General features: G+C 38.0%; 1 protein-coding gene across 2 annotated transcripts in view; it reads left to right on the forward strand.

Moving 5' to 3' along the window:
• dennd2c (DENN/MADD domain containing 2C) overlaps positions 1-12,159 on the forward strand; it is a 36,964-nt gene extending 24,805 nt beyond the window's left edge. For both annotated transcript variants that reach the window (XM_079827850.1, XM_079827849.1), the window contains exons 13-19: positions 115-263; positions 357-534; positions 2,359-2,400; positions 4,664-4,772; positions 7,799-8,041; positions 8,138-8,224; positions 11,436-12,159. In XM_079827850.1, the coding sequence (XP_079683976.1) occupies positions 115-263; positions 357-534; positions 2,359-2,400; positions 4,664-4,772; positions 7,799-8,041; positions 8,138-8,224; positions 11,436-11,467 (840 nt within the window). In that variant the 3' untranslated portion in view covers positions 11,468-12,159. The remainder of the gene's footprint in view (positions 1-114; positions 264-356; positions 535-2,358; positions 2,401-4,663; positions 4,773-7,798; positions 8,042-8,137; positions 8,225-11,435) is intronic.
• Positions 12,160-14,284: the final 2,125 nt, after the last annotated feature.

Consider the following 14,284-nt stretch of genomic DNA (forward strand, 5'->3'; position numbering starts at 1 on the left):
TAGAATTTTGCCTTTTACATAGAGTTTCATGACTATTTGAAACCTTTTTAATCACTTGAACGTCAAGGAACAGGTTTATTTGGAGAATCACCCGTGTCTCTATCGTGTCCGTAGGTTCTGACTCTGTGCAGGCCGGTGGACTCTCGTTTGGAGCACGTGGACTTTGAGAGTTTGCTGCAGTGTCTCAGTGTGACCAGACTCCTGCAGGTCTTCGCTTCTCTGCTTCTGGAGAGGAGGGTGATCTTCATCGCAGACAAACTCAGGTACAGACCGCCACCCACGCTGAGACCCAAATATACCATTCTGAATGCCAACTAGAGTTAAATTCAAACCTAACTCTCTTTGTCTCTGGCCAGTGTCTTATCCCGATGTGCTCACTCTGCCTTGGCACTGTTGTATCCCTTCACATGGCAGCACACGTTTGTACCAGTGCTCCCTGCCAGCATGCTGGACATATGCTGCTCTCCCACTCCTTTTGTAATGGGGGCGCTGTCGCCGTCCCTGCCTCAGGTGCTGGAGATGCCCATCGAGGAGGTCAGTTGTCATATTTAAAACAATAGTTCACCCGAAAAAGAAAGTTTTGTCAAACCTGTAAAAGGAGATATTTAGAAGAATATGGGTAACCAAACAGTTAATAGGCCCCATTAGCTGCGTTTCCACGGTCGGGCCAGTGCGAGCCAGGGCTTTCAACGAGCCTTATAGACTCGGACCTTTAGCACCAAGCCCAAAACCACGCTGAGTTTCCACTGTCGCTGCCATCTCCAGACTCAAGTAAACAAAGTGCCTTTGTTCGTAAACAGTCCTCTATCCCGAGCTGGCCTGCTTTGGATCAAGGTATTCGGTGGGCCAAAAATCCCTGGCCGTTGGCCCCGTGGAAGCCCAGATGAGGCCCGATCAAGCCCCAGAAGTGACAGTGGATACGCGACTGGCCCAGGCACGCAGTAGCACGCTCGCTTTTGGCCCAACAGTGGAAACACGGCTATTGACTTTTATAGTATGGAGGGAAAAAAAATACTATGGAAATCAATGGTTCCCATCAACTGTTTGGTTACGACATTCGTCAAAATATCTTCTTTTGTTATCAGTAGGAGAAAGTAATTCTCCCATTTCATTTTGGGGATCATTTTTGACCCGAAGGTCCTGAGTGTGACTATTTTTTTTTTACGACCACTTAGACTTTTCAAATCCTGTCCCCAATTTTGGGTGTTCATATACCAAGTACCAATAACGTCACCAAGTCTCGGACCATTCCGATGAAGCTACGATTTTAATTTTTTTTTATAAAACGCAAGATCCTATACTATAGTAGTAAAAATGTGCTATTGCGTGATACAAATGCTCAATGTGTGCAAAATTGCTTTCATGAGGCCTAAAATGAAATACATTATATATAATTTTTTTATTATATTCAATGGGAAAAAATGGGTCATAATTATTGCATAAATATTAATTATAAATCATAAAATTATCTCAAAACACCAAAAAAGAAAAGAAAAAATATTATTGAACAAAAATATATTTCATTGATTTTACTCAAATCTTTTTTTATCTTAATCCCGCCCTCTGGGTCATTTTTGACCCGAAGGTCCTGAGTGTGACCCATAAATGAAGACCCCCAGAGGGTTAATATTGGTGATTGTGTGTTCATGGTTGACATCACAACCATTGATTTCCAGCAACTTTCCCTGATTAGTTTCAGTAATATGACTGGGTTATGAACTTTTATAGTGTTTCACTTCAGAAGAATAAAAACATTCAAGCTTTACATGAACTTTCTTACTCATCTGGCCTGCCAGAAGGGGATTTTATAGGACACTGTTATGGATCCCATGTAAGATGCTTCTAAACAACAGTGGAGAGCTCTGAGATTTGATTATGACCGCGGCCGGAGTTTAATTCAATAACCGTCATGCCTTGAATTGTTTCCATTGTTCAACATCTTGAAATCCAACATGCCAGCAATAAAGTACTATTTGGCAGAGGTATAAAGTATTAAATCATATATAAGATGCTCCAAGTTTAGTCTACTCTTTGACTTGGTGACAAAGTAGTACTTGTTTGGTATTTATGGTGCCATAATATGTGTTATAAATAAAAATCTGCATAACTCCAAAACATTTTAGTGAACACAAGATTGTTTTGTCTTATTTAAAGAAAATGATATAAGCTTGCAGTCCGAGTTTCCTGTCTGGTCCATATAGTGACTTCTATGTGATTGAATGCATAGGATATTTTTTCTTATGCTTTCTGTTTTGAAAGAGCATGAAAGACACATACGTTTGTACAAATGGGTTCTTGCATTCTGTTATCATTTTGACATTCCATCCTTCTTTTTTCCTTTTTGTCTCATTCTTTCAGGTGCTCATTGTGGATTTGTGTGCTGACAAGTTTGTCGTTCAGGTGTGTATGCAGGTTTTAGTGTTCTAATAATACAAGGGTGTGTCTTCTTTTGAAAGTGTGTTTGTGAGGGTGTGGTCTGAAACTCAAGTCAGGGCCTGAGTAGCTGAACTGTATTGTCAAAGACATAAATGTGTCGGCTTTAAGTGATCTTTTGGCCATATTTATACTGTTAACAAATTAATTTTTCCCCCCTCATACACTGCCATTCAAAAGTTTGGGGTTGATATGTTTTTTTTTTTGACAGAAGTTTCTTTTGCTCAACAAGGCTGCATTTATTTAATCAAAAATAGAGTAATACTGTAATATTGTGAAATATTATTACAATGTAAAAGAACTGTTCTTTATATCAATATATTTTAAAACAGCAAAGCTGAATTTTCAGCAGCCATTGCTTCAGTCTTCAGTGAGCACGTTTACATGCACGTTCTTAACCCAATTATGCTTAATAAGCCGACAATTACAATGGTCATGTAAGCGCGTTAACCCATTTTCCTTTATCAGAGTATGGTTATAAACGCCACACCCTACCCCGGTTTCTCCTGGCAAGTAAACACATTAACTAGCATGCTGTTGTCTTGTTCACTTAAATGGATATAGGGTTTATTTTGAGAAAATGTACTAAATAATTGCTAATACACTTCACAATTGAATCAAACATTTTGAAGCAGAAAGACTAAAATAGTCATTTATTTTAAAATGTCCTCCAATAATCTTTTATTTACAACTTCAAAAAAAATCATTATTTTCAGTGCTGGAGTGTGAATGTGTGATATGTGACAGCAAAGCATCCTGTGGCTTTAAACTGTGGATTTAAGCGCATCCAGACAGAGCGAGCATTTCGCAGCACAGGAGGAGGAAATATATTGCAAACTCTGACTCTTTCTTGACCCAAGAAACTATAAAAATGCGTTCTCGTCTCATGCAGCAGAAGTAGAAGTGGTACAGTCAAAATGCTGTATCTGTAACTGCATGAGAGGATAATTTGAGTACACAAGTTTCCATGTTGTAACACTCTTCGGTTTTTAATTATTTATTTAACCGTCATCCTTCCCTCACACTTTGTAACAAATCCTTCCCTCACGGGTCAAAATGACATGAAGCCCTAAAATTATACTTCATTTTTTTGGTCCAGAAAGCTTATTTCATATTTTTGTTATTTTTCATTTTATTTACTGTTAAATTACTAGATTTTATCAATAAATAATCATTTGAGCACATTCTTCACAATTTCATGCATAACCCTTTTAATTCAGCTCAAAATATCTTGCATTGGGTGTCCTCACATTTCATTCATTCCAATGAGGGTCAAATTGACCCGCGAGGGAAGGATTTGTTACTTTTTTAAATTTCAACCACAAAACTCCTCGAATCCAGTATTGTTAATTTTTTTTGTGTATTCGTGGTTTAAGTGCGACAAAAGTCCTAGGTTCTTGGACCACTCTGATGAACACTCAATTTTTTATTTAAAAAAGGGGCCGTGGGAAGGATGAGGATATCACAACCGACTTATCATATGAAATACTCAAGAGTCAGATGCATATGAATGATTATGTTTTGATGTCAAAACCAGGAATTAACCTGATTTATCAAAGTCTTGTAAATGCAGTTTACTTGCATTGCTGGGTTATTGGTTTGCATGTAAACCGGGACAACAGGTTATTTCAATAACCTGATTTTTGTGAGTTATCAGCGCATTGGTGTGCATGTAACCGTGCTCATTGTCACATGATCCTTCAGAAATCACTCTATTATGTTGATTTGCTGCGCAAGAAACATTTCTTATGATCAATGTTGAATACTGTTGTGCTGCTTAATATTTGTGAGGAAACTAATAATTATTTTTCAGTAATCTTTCATGAATAGAACGTTTAAAAGTACAGCATTTATTTGAAATACAAATATTTTGTAACATTATAAATGTCTTTAATGTCACTTTTGATCAATTGAATGCATCCTTGCTGAATAGTTTGAATGTATCAATTCTTTTTTTTTTTTTTTTTATCTTACTGATCCCAAACTTTTGAACAGTACAGTACATCAGACACAGATCATATCTTTGTTGTTGCATGCATGCAAACAACAGAAATTCTTGATTATCATATTATTTGGCTTTTAATTTGCATTTTCCGTTTCTAATTCCTGACAAATCATTTTGTGAAATGCAATCTTAGGCGACTCCTCCATCTGCCCTCTATATCAATATTTATGTTTCTTTCCTAAATTTGCTCTTACATTCATCTTTCCCTTCCCTCTGTTGTCCTAGCTTGGAGATGAGGACTGTATCTTGCCTAGAAAGCTGCAGGCAGCGCTTCAGGAGATACTGGAGAACAGGGAGGAGATACTAGAACAAAGCACAAGGGACAGGACAGGAGGTTAGACTCATCAACCTTGCCGTTATTCCCTTCACAGCCGATCCCACAGCATCTGACTCAAAGTGCAATTTTAAACAGGTTTCTCTCGTGTGATTTGAAGGTTTGGTCGATTGTCTTGTTGTGTCAAATGAGCTGTTCATCTTTTGAAATCTATTGTCTGTTCATTCAAGATGTGATGAGTAACCAACCGTTAAACAAGGCCAGTGAGGCCGACAAGTATCATTTCAGGTGTACAGATGTTTTGTTAAACTGGCCCAACGGTAAACGGTCACTTGCTGGTTATACTCAATATTAAAGGAGGACCAATGCAATGGCTTGATGAGCACAGTTTTCTTTCCTGTGTTGACAGCCAATCATTTAAGACATTTTCACTCTATATAGCATTTGAATGAAAAAAAAGGGAGTTATTCTCTATATCAGTAAGATGTTTCTGAACTTCCTGAAACGCCTTGATTGTTGTCTTGAGTTTTCTTCTGGAAACGTACACGTCAAAAAAAGGGGCTTGTCCTGGTTGAGTTGCGTTAGTAGTGTGGTGAAACTTACAGTTATGGTAAGGGGTGTGATATTTCAGAAACACACTGAAAGATGTTGACCAATCACAACACACTGGTTCAGCTGACCAATCAGAGGACATTGCGCTTTACGTTAGGAGCAGAGCCATAGAAAAAGAGAGTTGCGACACTCTTTGTTCTCGCCGCCACACGTTCATGGAGCTCTCAATAGTTCCAAACAATTCTGCGCTGTCAATCTGTTTGAATAGGATTAAGCAGGACAGACAGCAGTTTCACTATATTTGCAGCAATTTCTGGTAAATATTAACACAATATGTGCATCAACTTCGACTAGGCTTTACAGTAGCATTTTATTCTGGGGAGAGATAAAGAAGAGATAACGTTAATGTTTTTTTTTGAGTGATCTGGTTATTTTATTTGGGTTCATGTGAGGGCAGGATTTTACAGCATTGAGTGTTGTAGCCTATCACGGGCATTTCTGTTGAAAATAATGGACCAATCATATGTTTAATTTACTAGGAATGAGAAAGTTTTATATAGTCTCAGAACGCTGAATGGATTTTAGTGTAAGTTTACGTTTTACACGAATCTTACCATTATCTACAAATCCTCTCATCATAACAAACAAAGCACTGAGACAATTTAAATAAAGATTTATTGTGAAGTTTAAGTCAGAAGTTTTTGTTTTTCATGAGACTTTGTGATTTTTCCTACAATTAGCCTATATATTTAACACTTCAGTACAAATAAAGTAACAGAAATAGATATTTTAATGTTATAATAGTGATTTAATGATCTATAAAAATGCATTAAAAAAGAGAAAAAATGGCTAATGAGCCAATAAGTGTTCCTCTTCCGCCATCTACTGGTTTGTGGTAATTTCTTTTATAATTTAAATGTTTTTAACATCCGAATGTTATTTTATGATACTCACATCAGCGTACACAACAGGTGAATATAAATGAAGGATTCTAGCATATACAGAATTTAACCCAAGAAAAGTTTAAAATAGTGTTTTAAAAAAATGGGCAACCAATTTAATTCAACTCTTTTTATCCAGGCGTTATTCATATTCATTATTCATAGGCATTATGAATTGGCTACTTCATAGAAACGTATTCGACAGAAAGATCTCAGAGAGACTAAAAACTGTTGAAATATGACCGATAGGTTCTGGATATAGTAGCTGTTGCAGTGCTGCTCACGTTATCTATCTGCAGTTAAAGTCTAATGATCTATTATATAACAATAAACATTAACTGTAACATAAAATACCACTTCTAGTAATATTCCTGAGAGGTCAACTAATGCCATAAAATCTCAAAATATGCAGTAATTTCATCAATTTACCAGCGAGTGTTCTAGAGATGCACTGAAATGAATGGGGTTCAATGCTGGAACTATTGGTTGTTTGGAACTATTGGTCGCTCCGTGACACGCTTTACTTCTGCATTCTTCAGTTCCTATGGAAGTCTATGGGAGTGTCGTAACTCTGTTTTTCAACGGCTTTGGTTAGGAGGGGCTTCACGGAGAGAGGGCTGTGTTTCTAATTAATTAATTAGATCGTAGAACCATTGCTACTAGGGGTGTAACGGTACACGTATTCGTACCGAACCGTTTCGGTACAGGGGTTTCGGTTCGGTGCGTGCGCAATACATTACAACTTACTGTCACGTATATATGTGGTGTAATCACTCAATCAGTGTTTCAATGGCGTTAAGACCTCAATATAACTGCTTATAAACTAAACTATGTCATGTAACCTTAGCATCACATTTACCTCAGGCAGTCATTGTGTCCACAGAATTTTATTCACTAGAGAAATCAACTCTTTCACTAAATATATGACCTATATTAGCCTATATATTCATTATATTCTACTTAACCTGTTAGTGATGTCTTAATTATTTCATGTATGTTTAAATAAACCTGTCATGAAAATGACAGTTACTGTGTATAAATGATTATATTTCAACAACGAATTGGAGAAAAAACTATTTAATAATTAGATTTAGAAGTTATTGCAAAAACTGCCTTATGTGAAGTTTAAATGTTTGTATGTTATTGGAGTGTTGATTATTATACCTGAAAATAATTAGCAACTGCATTTAGGCTAATAGCTTGGGCTCTGTTGTTAACCTTTAATATTAATGTGCAAGTAAGGGCTCCCTATATATTTTACAGCAATATCTTCAATAAACTTTTAGTTATAATTCAATTCATTTAAGGACAGACATTTTTTTCCAGTAAACCACTGTTTAATAAAAATAAATAAAAAGCAATTTTGTAAAACTGCTGTACCGAACCCGTACCGAACCGTGACTTCAAAACCGAGGTACGTACCGAACCATCAGTTTTGTGTTCCGTTACACCCCTAATTGCTACCTATGGACTCTACGATAAACTTAGCTCACAATGTTTTTTGAACATTTAAGCATGAAAACCAAGACTTTGATCAAAATGTTACACTATGCATTATCAATGTGTCACATTGTGGTTTTATTCTCCTAACAGACAAGTCGGACCTGAGCACTTTGGTGTCAGAGGCGTTTGTGTGGTTCTTGGTTGAGCTGGTCGGACATTATTCTCTCCACATGAGCGACACAGGACCCGGTGGCACCCGAGAGCTGCAGAGAGACGCTTTCATGAAATCTCATCCTTCCCGAGGAGTGCGGCAGTTTCTTCAGCTCTTCATGGACACGCAGATGTTTGCTGGCTTCATTCATGACCGAGAGCTCAGAAAGGGAGGCGTGAAAGGTGAGACAAGGAATATGCCTGGTTAAAGTTGTCATTTTTAGGATGAACTGTTCCTTTAAGTAATGAGAGGAATGTGTTGTTGTCGTTGTTTAACAGGGTTGTTTGAAGTGAGAGCTGCAGATTATCTGGATTCATATCCTGAACCTGAACCCAGTGGTGTCAATAAATTTCTCAAGGGGCTTGGTAAATCTTTTTCTGCTTTTACATTTGTCTTAACGGTCCCATGGTATGAAATTTTCATTTTATGAGGTTTTTCAACATTAATATGAGTTCCCCTAGCCTGAATATTGTCCCCAAGTGGCTAGAAATTTTGATCTGTGTAAACCGAGTTCTGGCTGTCTTTCTCTGCCCTTGAGAAAATGAGAGCCCAGACGAGCTGATCCTGAAGTCTCCTGCTATGACGTCATACCAGGAACGGTTACCTCCCTTTCCTCCGGCCAGAGAATCTGGCACACCCACGCGAGCGCCATATTTGTTTGTCCTCGAGAGATCATGGCTTGTGAACGAGTGAATGCTGGCAGTTTCTCAGTGTTTAGTCTTTTTTCAGTTCCTTCTGATCCGTGATTTCTGATGTGTAGCTAATTACTCAAGTTCACACAGAATTTTATTATTCGTGCACACACTGCGGCTTCTCTCTACCAACAGAACGGTGTTTTCGTGTTTTCTATCTTGTGGGTCAGTGTTTTTGTACGTCCTCGTCGCGTCTATCTGTACTAAAATGTGCATGTCGTGAGTTTCTGCTCAACATCGGCAGAGCCACATCTTTAGAGATAAACCTCACGCACGCCGAGGCTCGGGCTGCACTGACCGGTCGGCCTTCAACATCCCCGACCCCCAGTCCTGCATCTGGCCCACAGCGGAGGCACCAAACGCGGCGCGAGATTAAAGGGGTGGTAAACCACGATTTCACTATTCTAACTTTAGCTAGCGTGTAATGTTGCTGCTTGAGCATAAACAACATCTGCAAAGTTACAACGTTCAAAGTTTAAAGCAAAGGGAGATATTTGCTTTTAAAGAAATCAGTTTCTAAGAACTACAGCAAACGGCCAGTAGGCGACTACACACATTCCTCCAGGGTTGGTGAAATCACCAGGCTCAATATTTACACAAACCCCTCCTCCGAGAATATTAAATAAGGGGGGGTGAGGCCATTTTGTATCGCGGCGCTGTTGTGGTATAGTTAGGCTGGAGTGTTGTTGCCGCGATGCCAAGGAAACGCTGTTATTTTCATCCGGATTGCAGGTCTGGGGTACTTGCTCTGTTCAGCCTTCCTTGGGACGGGGGTGCGTTGTAGAGCGTTTAACATACAACATGTTGCACGTGTATATGAGACAGCGGGGAACAGGCGCGCGCGGGGCTCCCTGCAGCACATCTCACGGAGGAAAACATCCACCGTCTTCGCGATTTCAATGCCGGATTTGCACAACGTCAGCTGCGTGAAAAAAACACTGCCCGTGCATGGATGCACGACGCGCGCGCTGCACATTTCACGGAGGACAACTTCCACAAACTTCGCGAGTTCAATACAGGATATGCACCACGGCTTGTCCTGAAAGCTGGATTTACAAACAGAAGCTGTTTACGGGCCACAACCTGTAAGTCTGATTTATTTTTCATCGATGTGTTTTCCTGTAATAGGTTGTAGCAAGGAAGTAAACAGATGACAACGCTGTTCTGCAAACCAGTCTGTTAAATGCTCATTCATACTTAACGTTATCCGACGAACACCTAACGTTACAAACACTAACGTTAAAATCTCAACAGCGAACCTGGCATTAGTGTAAATGATTCTTTGATTAGAGCTTTTATGTATTGTTTATCTACAGGCATGCTAAACATGGTTCTGTGTGTGATTTGGCTAACTTACTAGTTAAAGCCAGTGCTTAGTGTTCGTTTTGGGTTAGTTCTTGCGACAGATATTTGGCTATAATCGTTCTAAAAATACAAAAGTTAAAGTGCCATTCAGTAGCGATTATAGATCCGCAGTCTTTACTATTGAGGACTGAACAGGTTCTGCTCGATCATCTTCACTCAAATGTTCTGGGTCTGATTCAGGCTCATATGGTTTTATTGACGCCGTTGTTTCTAATACTGACCAAAGCACAGCCTCCGGTAAAGGTAAGGGGCGTGACGTTTCCGACAAACGTGCAGTAGGCGGTTAGCGAATCACAACACACTGGGCCAGCTAACCAATCAGAGCCCATCGCGTATTTTTAAGGGACTGGCTTCATACATCCCGGAAAGCGTCAGACCGTTTTACAAGGAGGGACAGAGCAGTGTAGAATAAAGGTCAAATATATGAAAAATAAGGCAATTTTTTTTAAAACGAAGCATGAACACATGTTACAGTGCACCCCACAAACACAGTCAAGCCTTCAAAAGAATGTGTTTTACCACCCCTTTAAGCAGAAGGGGGGTAAGCGTGAGGGTATCCGGGCTAGGCTAGCCAGCTATCACCACAATAAACTGGATTACATTCGATTACTGCTGTTGTGTCTTTGTTTGCACTGTGTACTCAATGCGCATCACTGACGCTTTTCATATGATAGGAAAATATCTCAAAAATAATGCTATAATCAACACTCGTAACTTATTCACCTCGACAGTTGTAATGGTACATTACATGTGTTACAAAGTTGGTAGAATAAGGAGGAAGACGGACTCGGCGTGACTGGGACTCGTGTTTATTCAGAACTCTCAGATACAAACAAAATAAAACTCGCGCTGACAGCGCTCTCACGACTCAGTACAATATCACTTTGTAAGCAATCTCTCTGTCTCTGGTCCATTGATGTCCGGTTCGCGAACAAATCGTTCTTTTGAACCAGTCGAACCAGTTCACCAAATCGGACTGAATCGTTCTAAACGGTTTGCGTCTCAAGTCAGCGCTGATCCATAATTTACTAAAGTTACTAACTTTCTGACAGTCCCTCCAACTAGAAATAAACTAATAACCTGAAGTATATGCTAGTAACTACAACAGTTCACTGAACTGAGACTGACAGAACTGATGAGAACTGACATCCGTCTCTCTGGCAGGCTCGTGCCTCGTAGACCTCGTTAAACCACGCCCCCTTCGCTACATGTTCTAATACTCCATTTCAGATGCAAAGATGTCAGCCAATCACAACAGTGGGCGTTTTTACTGAAGTCTCACCGCAGACACGCCCCTTGAGACAGGGCATTCAGCCAGAGGGAAAACATCAGTATAGAAAAAATGCCTTTTATTTCTAAATTATGACATTTTATGATGTAAAAATCATACTAACATTATAAGTACACCTCAGAATACATTATAAAATAAAATAAAAAATCCATGCCATGGGACCTTTAAATGTAAAGATAAAGGAGGACTTATTTTTGTTGTCTTACTCACAATAATGTTTGTTTGCAGGGAATAAAATGAAATTCCTGCAGAAGAAATAGAGAACCGTGTCAGACGCCAAGTATGGCGTAAGAGTGGCCACAGTTTCTTTTTTCAAAAGCATGTGATGACTCAACCAGCATGTCAGTTCCTCTCCCATAGCGAACCCTCGAGGGTGGAGATTGACTGCGATCAGCTTGTTCAGCCCTGAAAATTCTCCCGCTTGGATTTGCCGCCCCGTCACAGAAGAGGAAAAGGCTGGAAATGAGTTTATAAGCACGAAGAACAAAGACAACTGAATTAGAACAAAGAGGAAAGGGAGGAGTCTGTCATGTTATTGTAATTTTGATAAATAAGGAAAAAACTGACTATGAATGCATAATAACAAGGTTTGGGTTAATGTCCATTTCAGATGTCTTACATGATTTTGTCTTTTAATGTATGTTTTATTAAACCAGGCAATAAGGTAAGCTTATGTTTTAACCTTAAACCTTTTCCAACTGGAAATTTGTAGTTTAAAAGAAAATATGATGAAGGATGGCTTCTGTTCCCCTTTAATAATTAATTTATGATTCTTCATATGCACAGAAATTGCTTTTCAAGTTAAATGTCAAACATTTTATTTGTTTTGCCACATTTGCTCTTTGCGAAATATCAATGCAAGAGGCTTTTACATTTTGTACAGTTTTTTTTTCTTTCTTTTGTAGACAAACTATACTTTTTGTAACATTTGAAAATAAAAACATATTTCAGATGCAGAGGTGAACAGGCAATGTGAATCAACCAATGTGATCTTGTTGTGGAGAAATTTGAATGAATGTCCAGAATGCATGGGTTTAAAATATATGGTGAAAAATACAATGAAAGTGGGATAGCTGTTATGTGAATTTGGGGCTACTTTGAAGAAGCTATAATAATAGTTTTGGCCATTTGTGTTATTTTATAGTTTTGATGACTTTATGATTATTCTTAACCCTTTCATGGATAGCGGTCACTATAGTGGACAGTTATTCAAATAGCATGTTGTTGCTTATGCAAATATGCATGGGTTTTGATTGCACAGTTGCACAACCACTACAGTTGGCACTAGTGCATTATTCTAGACACTGCCATCAAGTGGCAAGCAGTTGTATGTGGATTTCCTACAAACCAAGATGGCGCCCGAATATCCATCCATTCCTTCTATACTAGGAGATTATTGCAGGTAAAAATGTTGTAACACCAAGTAACATCTAATGAGTCCTATCATTATTACATTTTCCAAGTATTACTTTTAGAGTGGGAGGAAATTCTGATACATCTGTCCACTAAATTGGACCTAACTAGCTATATTTCAGCAATTATACTATTACACTCACTCTTGTTCTTGAAAATATTTAATCTGCAGTAACTTTTTTGGTTGTAAATAAATGTATTGGTGTAATTATAATGTAATTTGCATTTATGTTAAAAGGTAATCTGATTACGTAATGCACTTTTCCTTTAATGTGTTAACTTTACTCGTTACATCAAAAAGTAATCTGATTATGTAATGTAAGTTACTTGTAATGCCTTACCCCAACACATTTCAGATGAGATTGAAAACACCTGATCGATAGTTTTTTTTTCACAGTCTGAACACTTCAATAGATTGATTTCAGTCTGACAAATTTCTCCATTTTGAACATAACCAGAATCATCAGCTAATAAGGGTAAACTGACTATCTCTGGTAGACTGGAGGGAGCGTGAGCGTTTTCTAGTCTGAGTTGTACCTCCACCGCATATTTGATGGACAGGACATCCACATGTCCTGATATCAAAGACATGCAATGTTCAACTTCTATGAAGTTCTTCGTCTGCTGGTCAAACAGGATCAGTGGCGGAACTAGACTTTTATACATGGGGTGGCCAAGGCTACTTAAGGGGGTCCATAGACCGTGAAAGAATATGTGTAATGCTTATTTGTTTTCATTGTTTTGACCGATGTAACATTATATTCTAATAAATAAACAACCAAAATTGTAGAAATTTCACAATTCTTGATTCCAACGAATAATCTACAGCAAAAACTACAAGTGGCTAGTAGGTTACATAAATTTAAAACATTATTGAATACAAATGAACTGTGCTAAGAATGAAGTGCTTTAAATGAAGGTTCAGGTCTAACAGTATTTCAGGTACAGAAATTGAATAATCAAACGTAAAATAACATTGCATAATCTTCACTGTATATGAATTCAATATAGATGAATGCATGTTAAAACTACAAAAGTTATTCAGTTAAGATCAGTCTGTGTTATTTTTTTCGTTTGTTCTTTAATTAACTTTAATGACATACTGAAGGTGCGGTCACTAAAAGCACAAAGCACAATGTTGAATCCAAAATCCGTGTCGACACCCCTCTGGCTCCGCAACTGAACAGGATCAAACTCATTGCTTTTTTTTGTAGGCTATATATTTGATATTTTATTCATTGGTTTGTTATGAATAACAAAACAGTATTATTGTGTTATTACTGTATATGCATTATGTTCTAACCATTATATATATTTTTTATTTCATGAAATAGGTAGAATCATACAAAATTTAGGGGGGACTTGGGGAAACGTGAAACGTTGCTATATGGGCAACGCATGTTCCACAATAGAAAATGGTCAAAAAAGTAGTTTTTCTATAAAATTAAGATTTTCTTTTCTATTTAAATGCAAATTACTTTTAGAAATTGATAGATTTATATAATTGGAACCAAAATGAAGTGGATCCCTTTCATTTAACCTTCAAAATGGCTAACTCATCCTCACTCTCATCACATGGAAGAGCTAACTCTGCACTCTTCCATTTGCCCTTTCTGTAAAATATTGCTGTATTCATTTACATTTACATTTACATTTATGCATTT

The sequence above is a fragment of the Gobio gobio genome (assembly GCF_949357685.1).
Source record: "Gobio gobio genome assembly, chromosome: 10".
Classification (NCBI taxonomy): Eukaryota; Metazoa; Chordata; class Actinopteri; order Cypriniformes; family Gobionidae; genus Gobio; species Gobio gobio.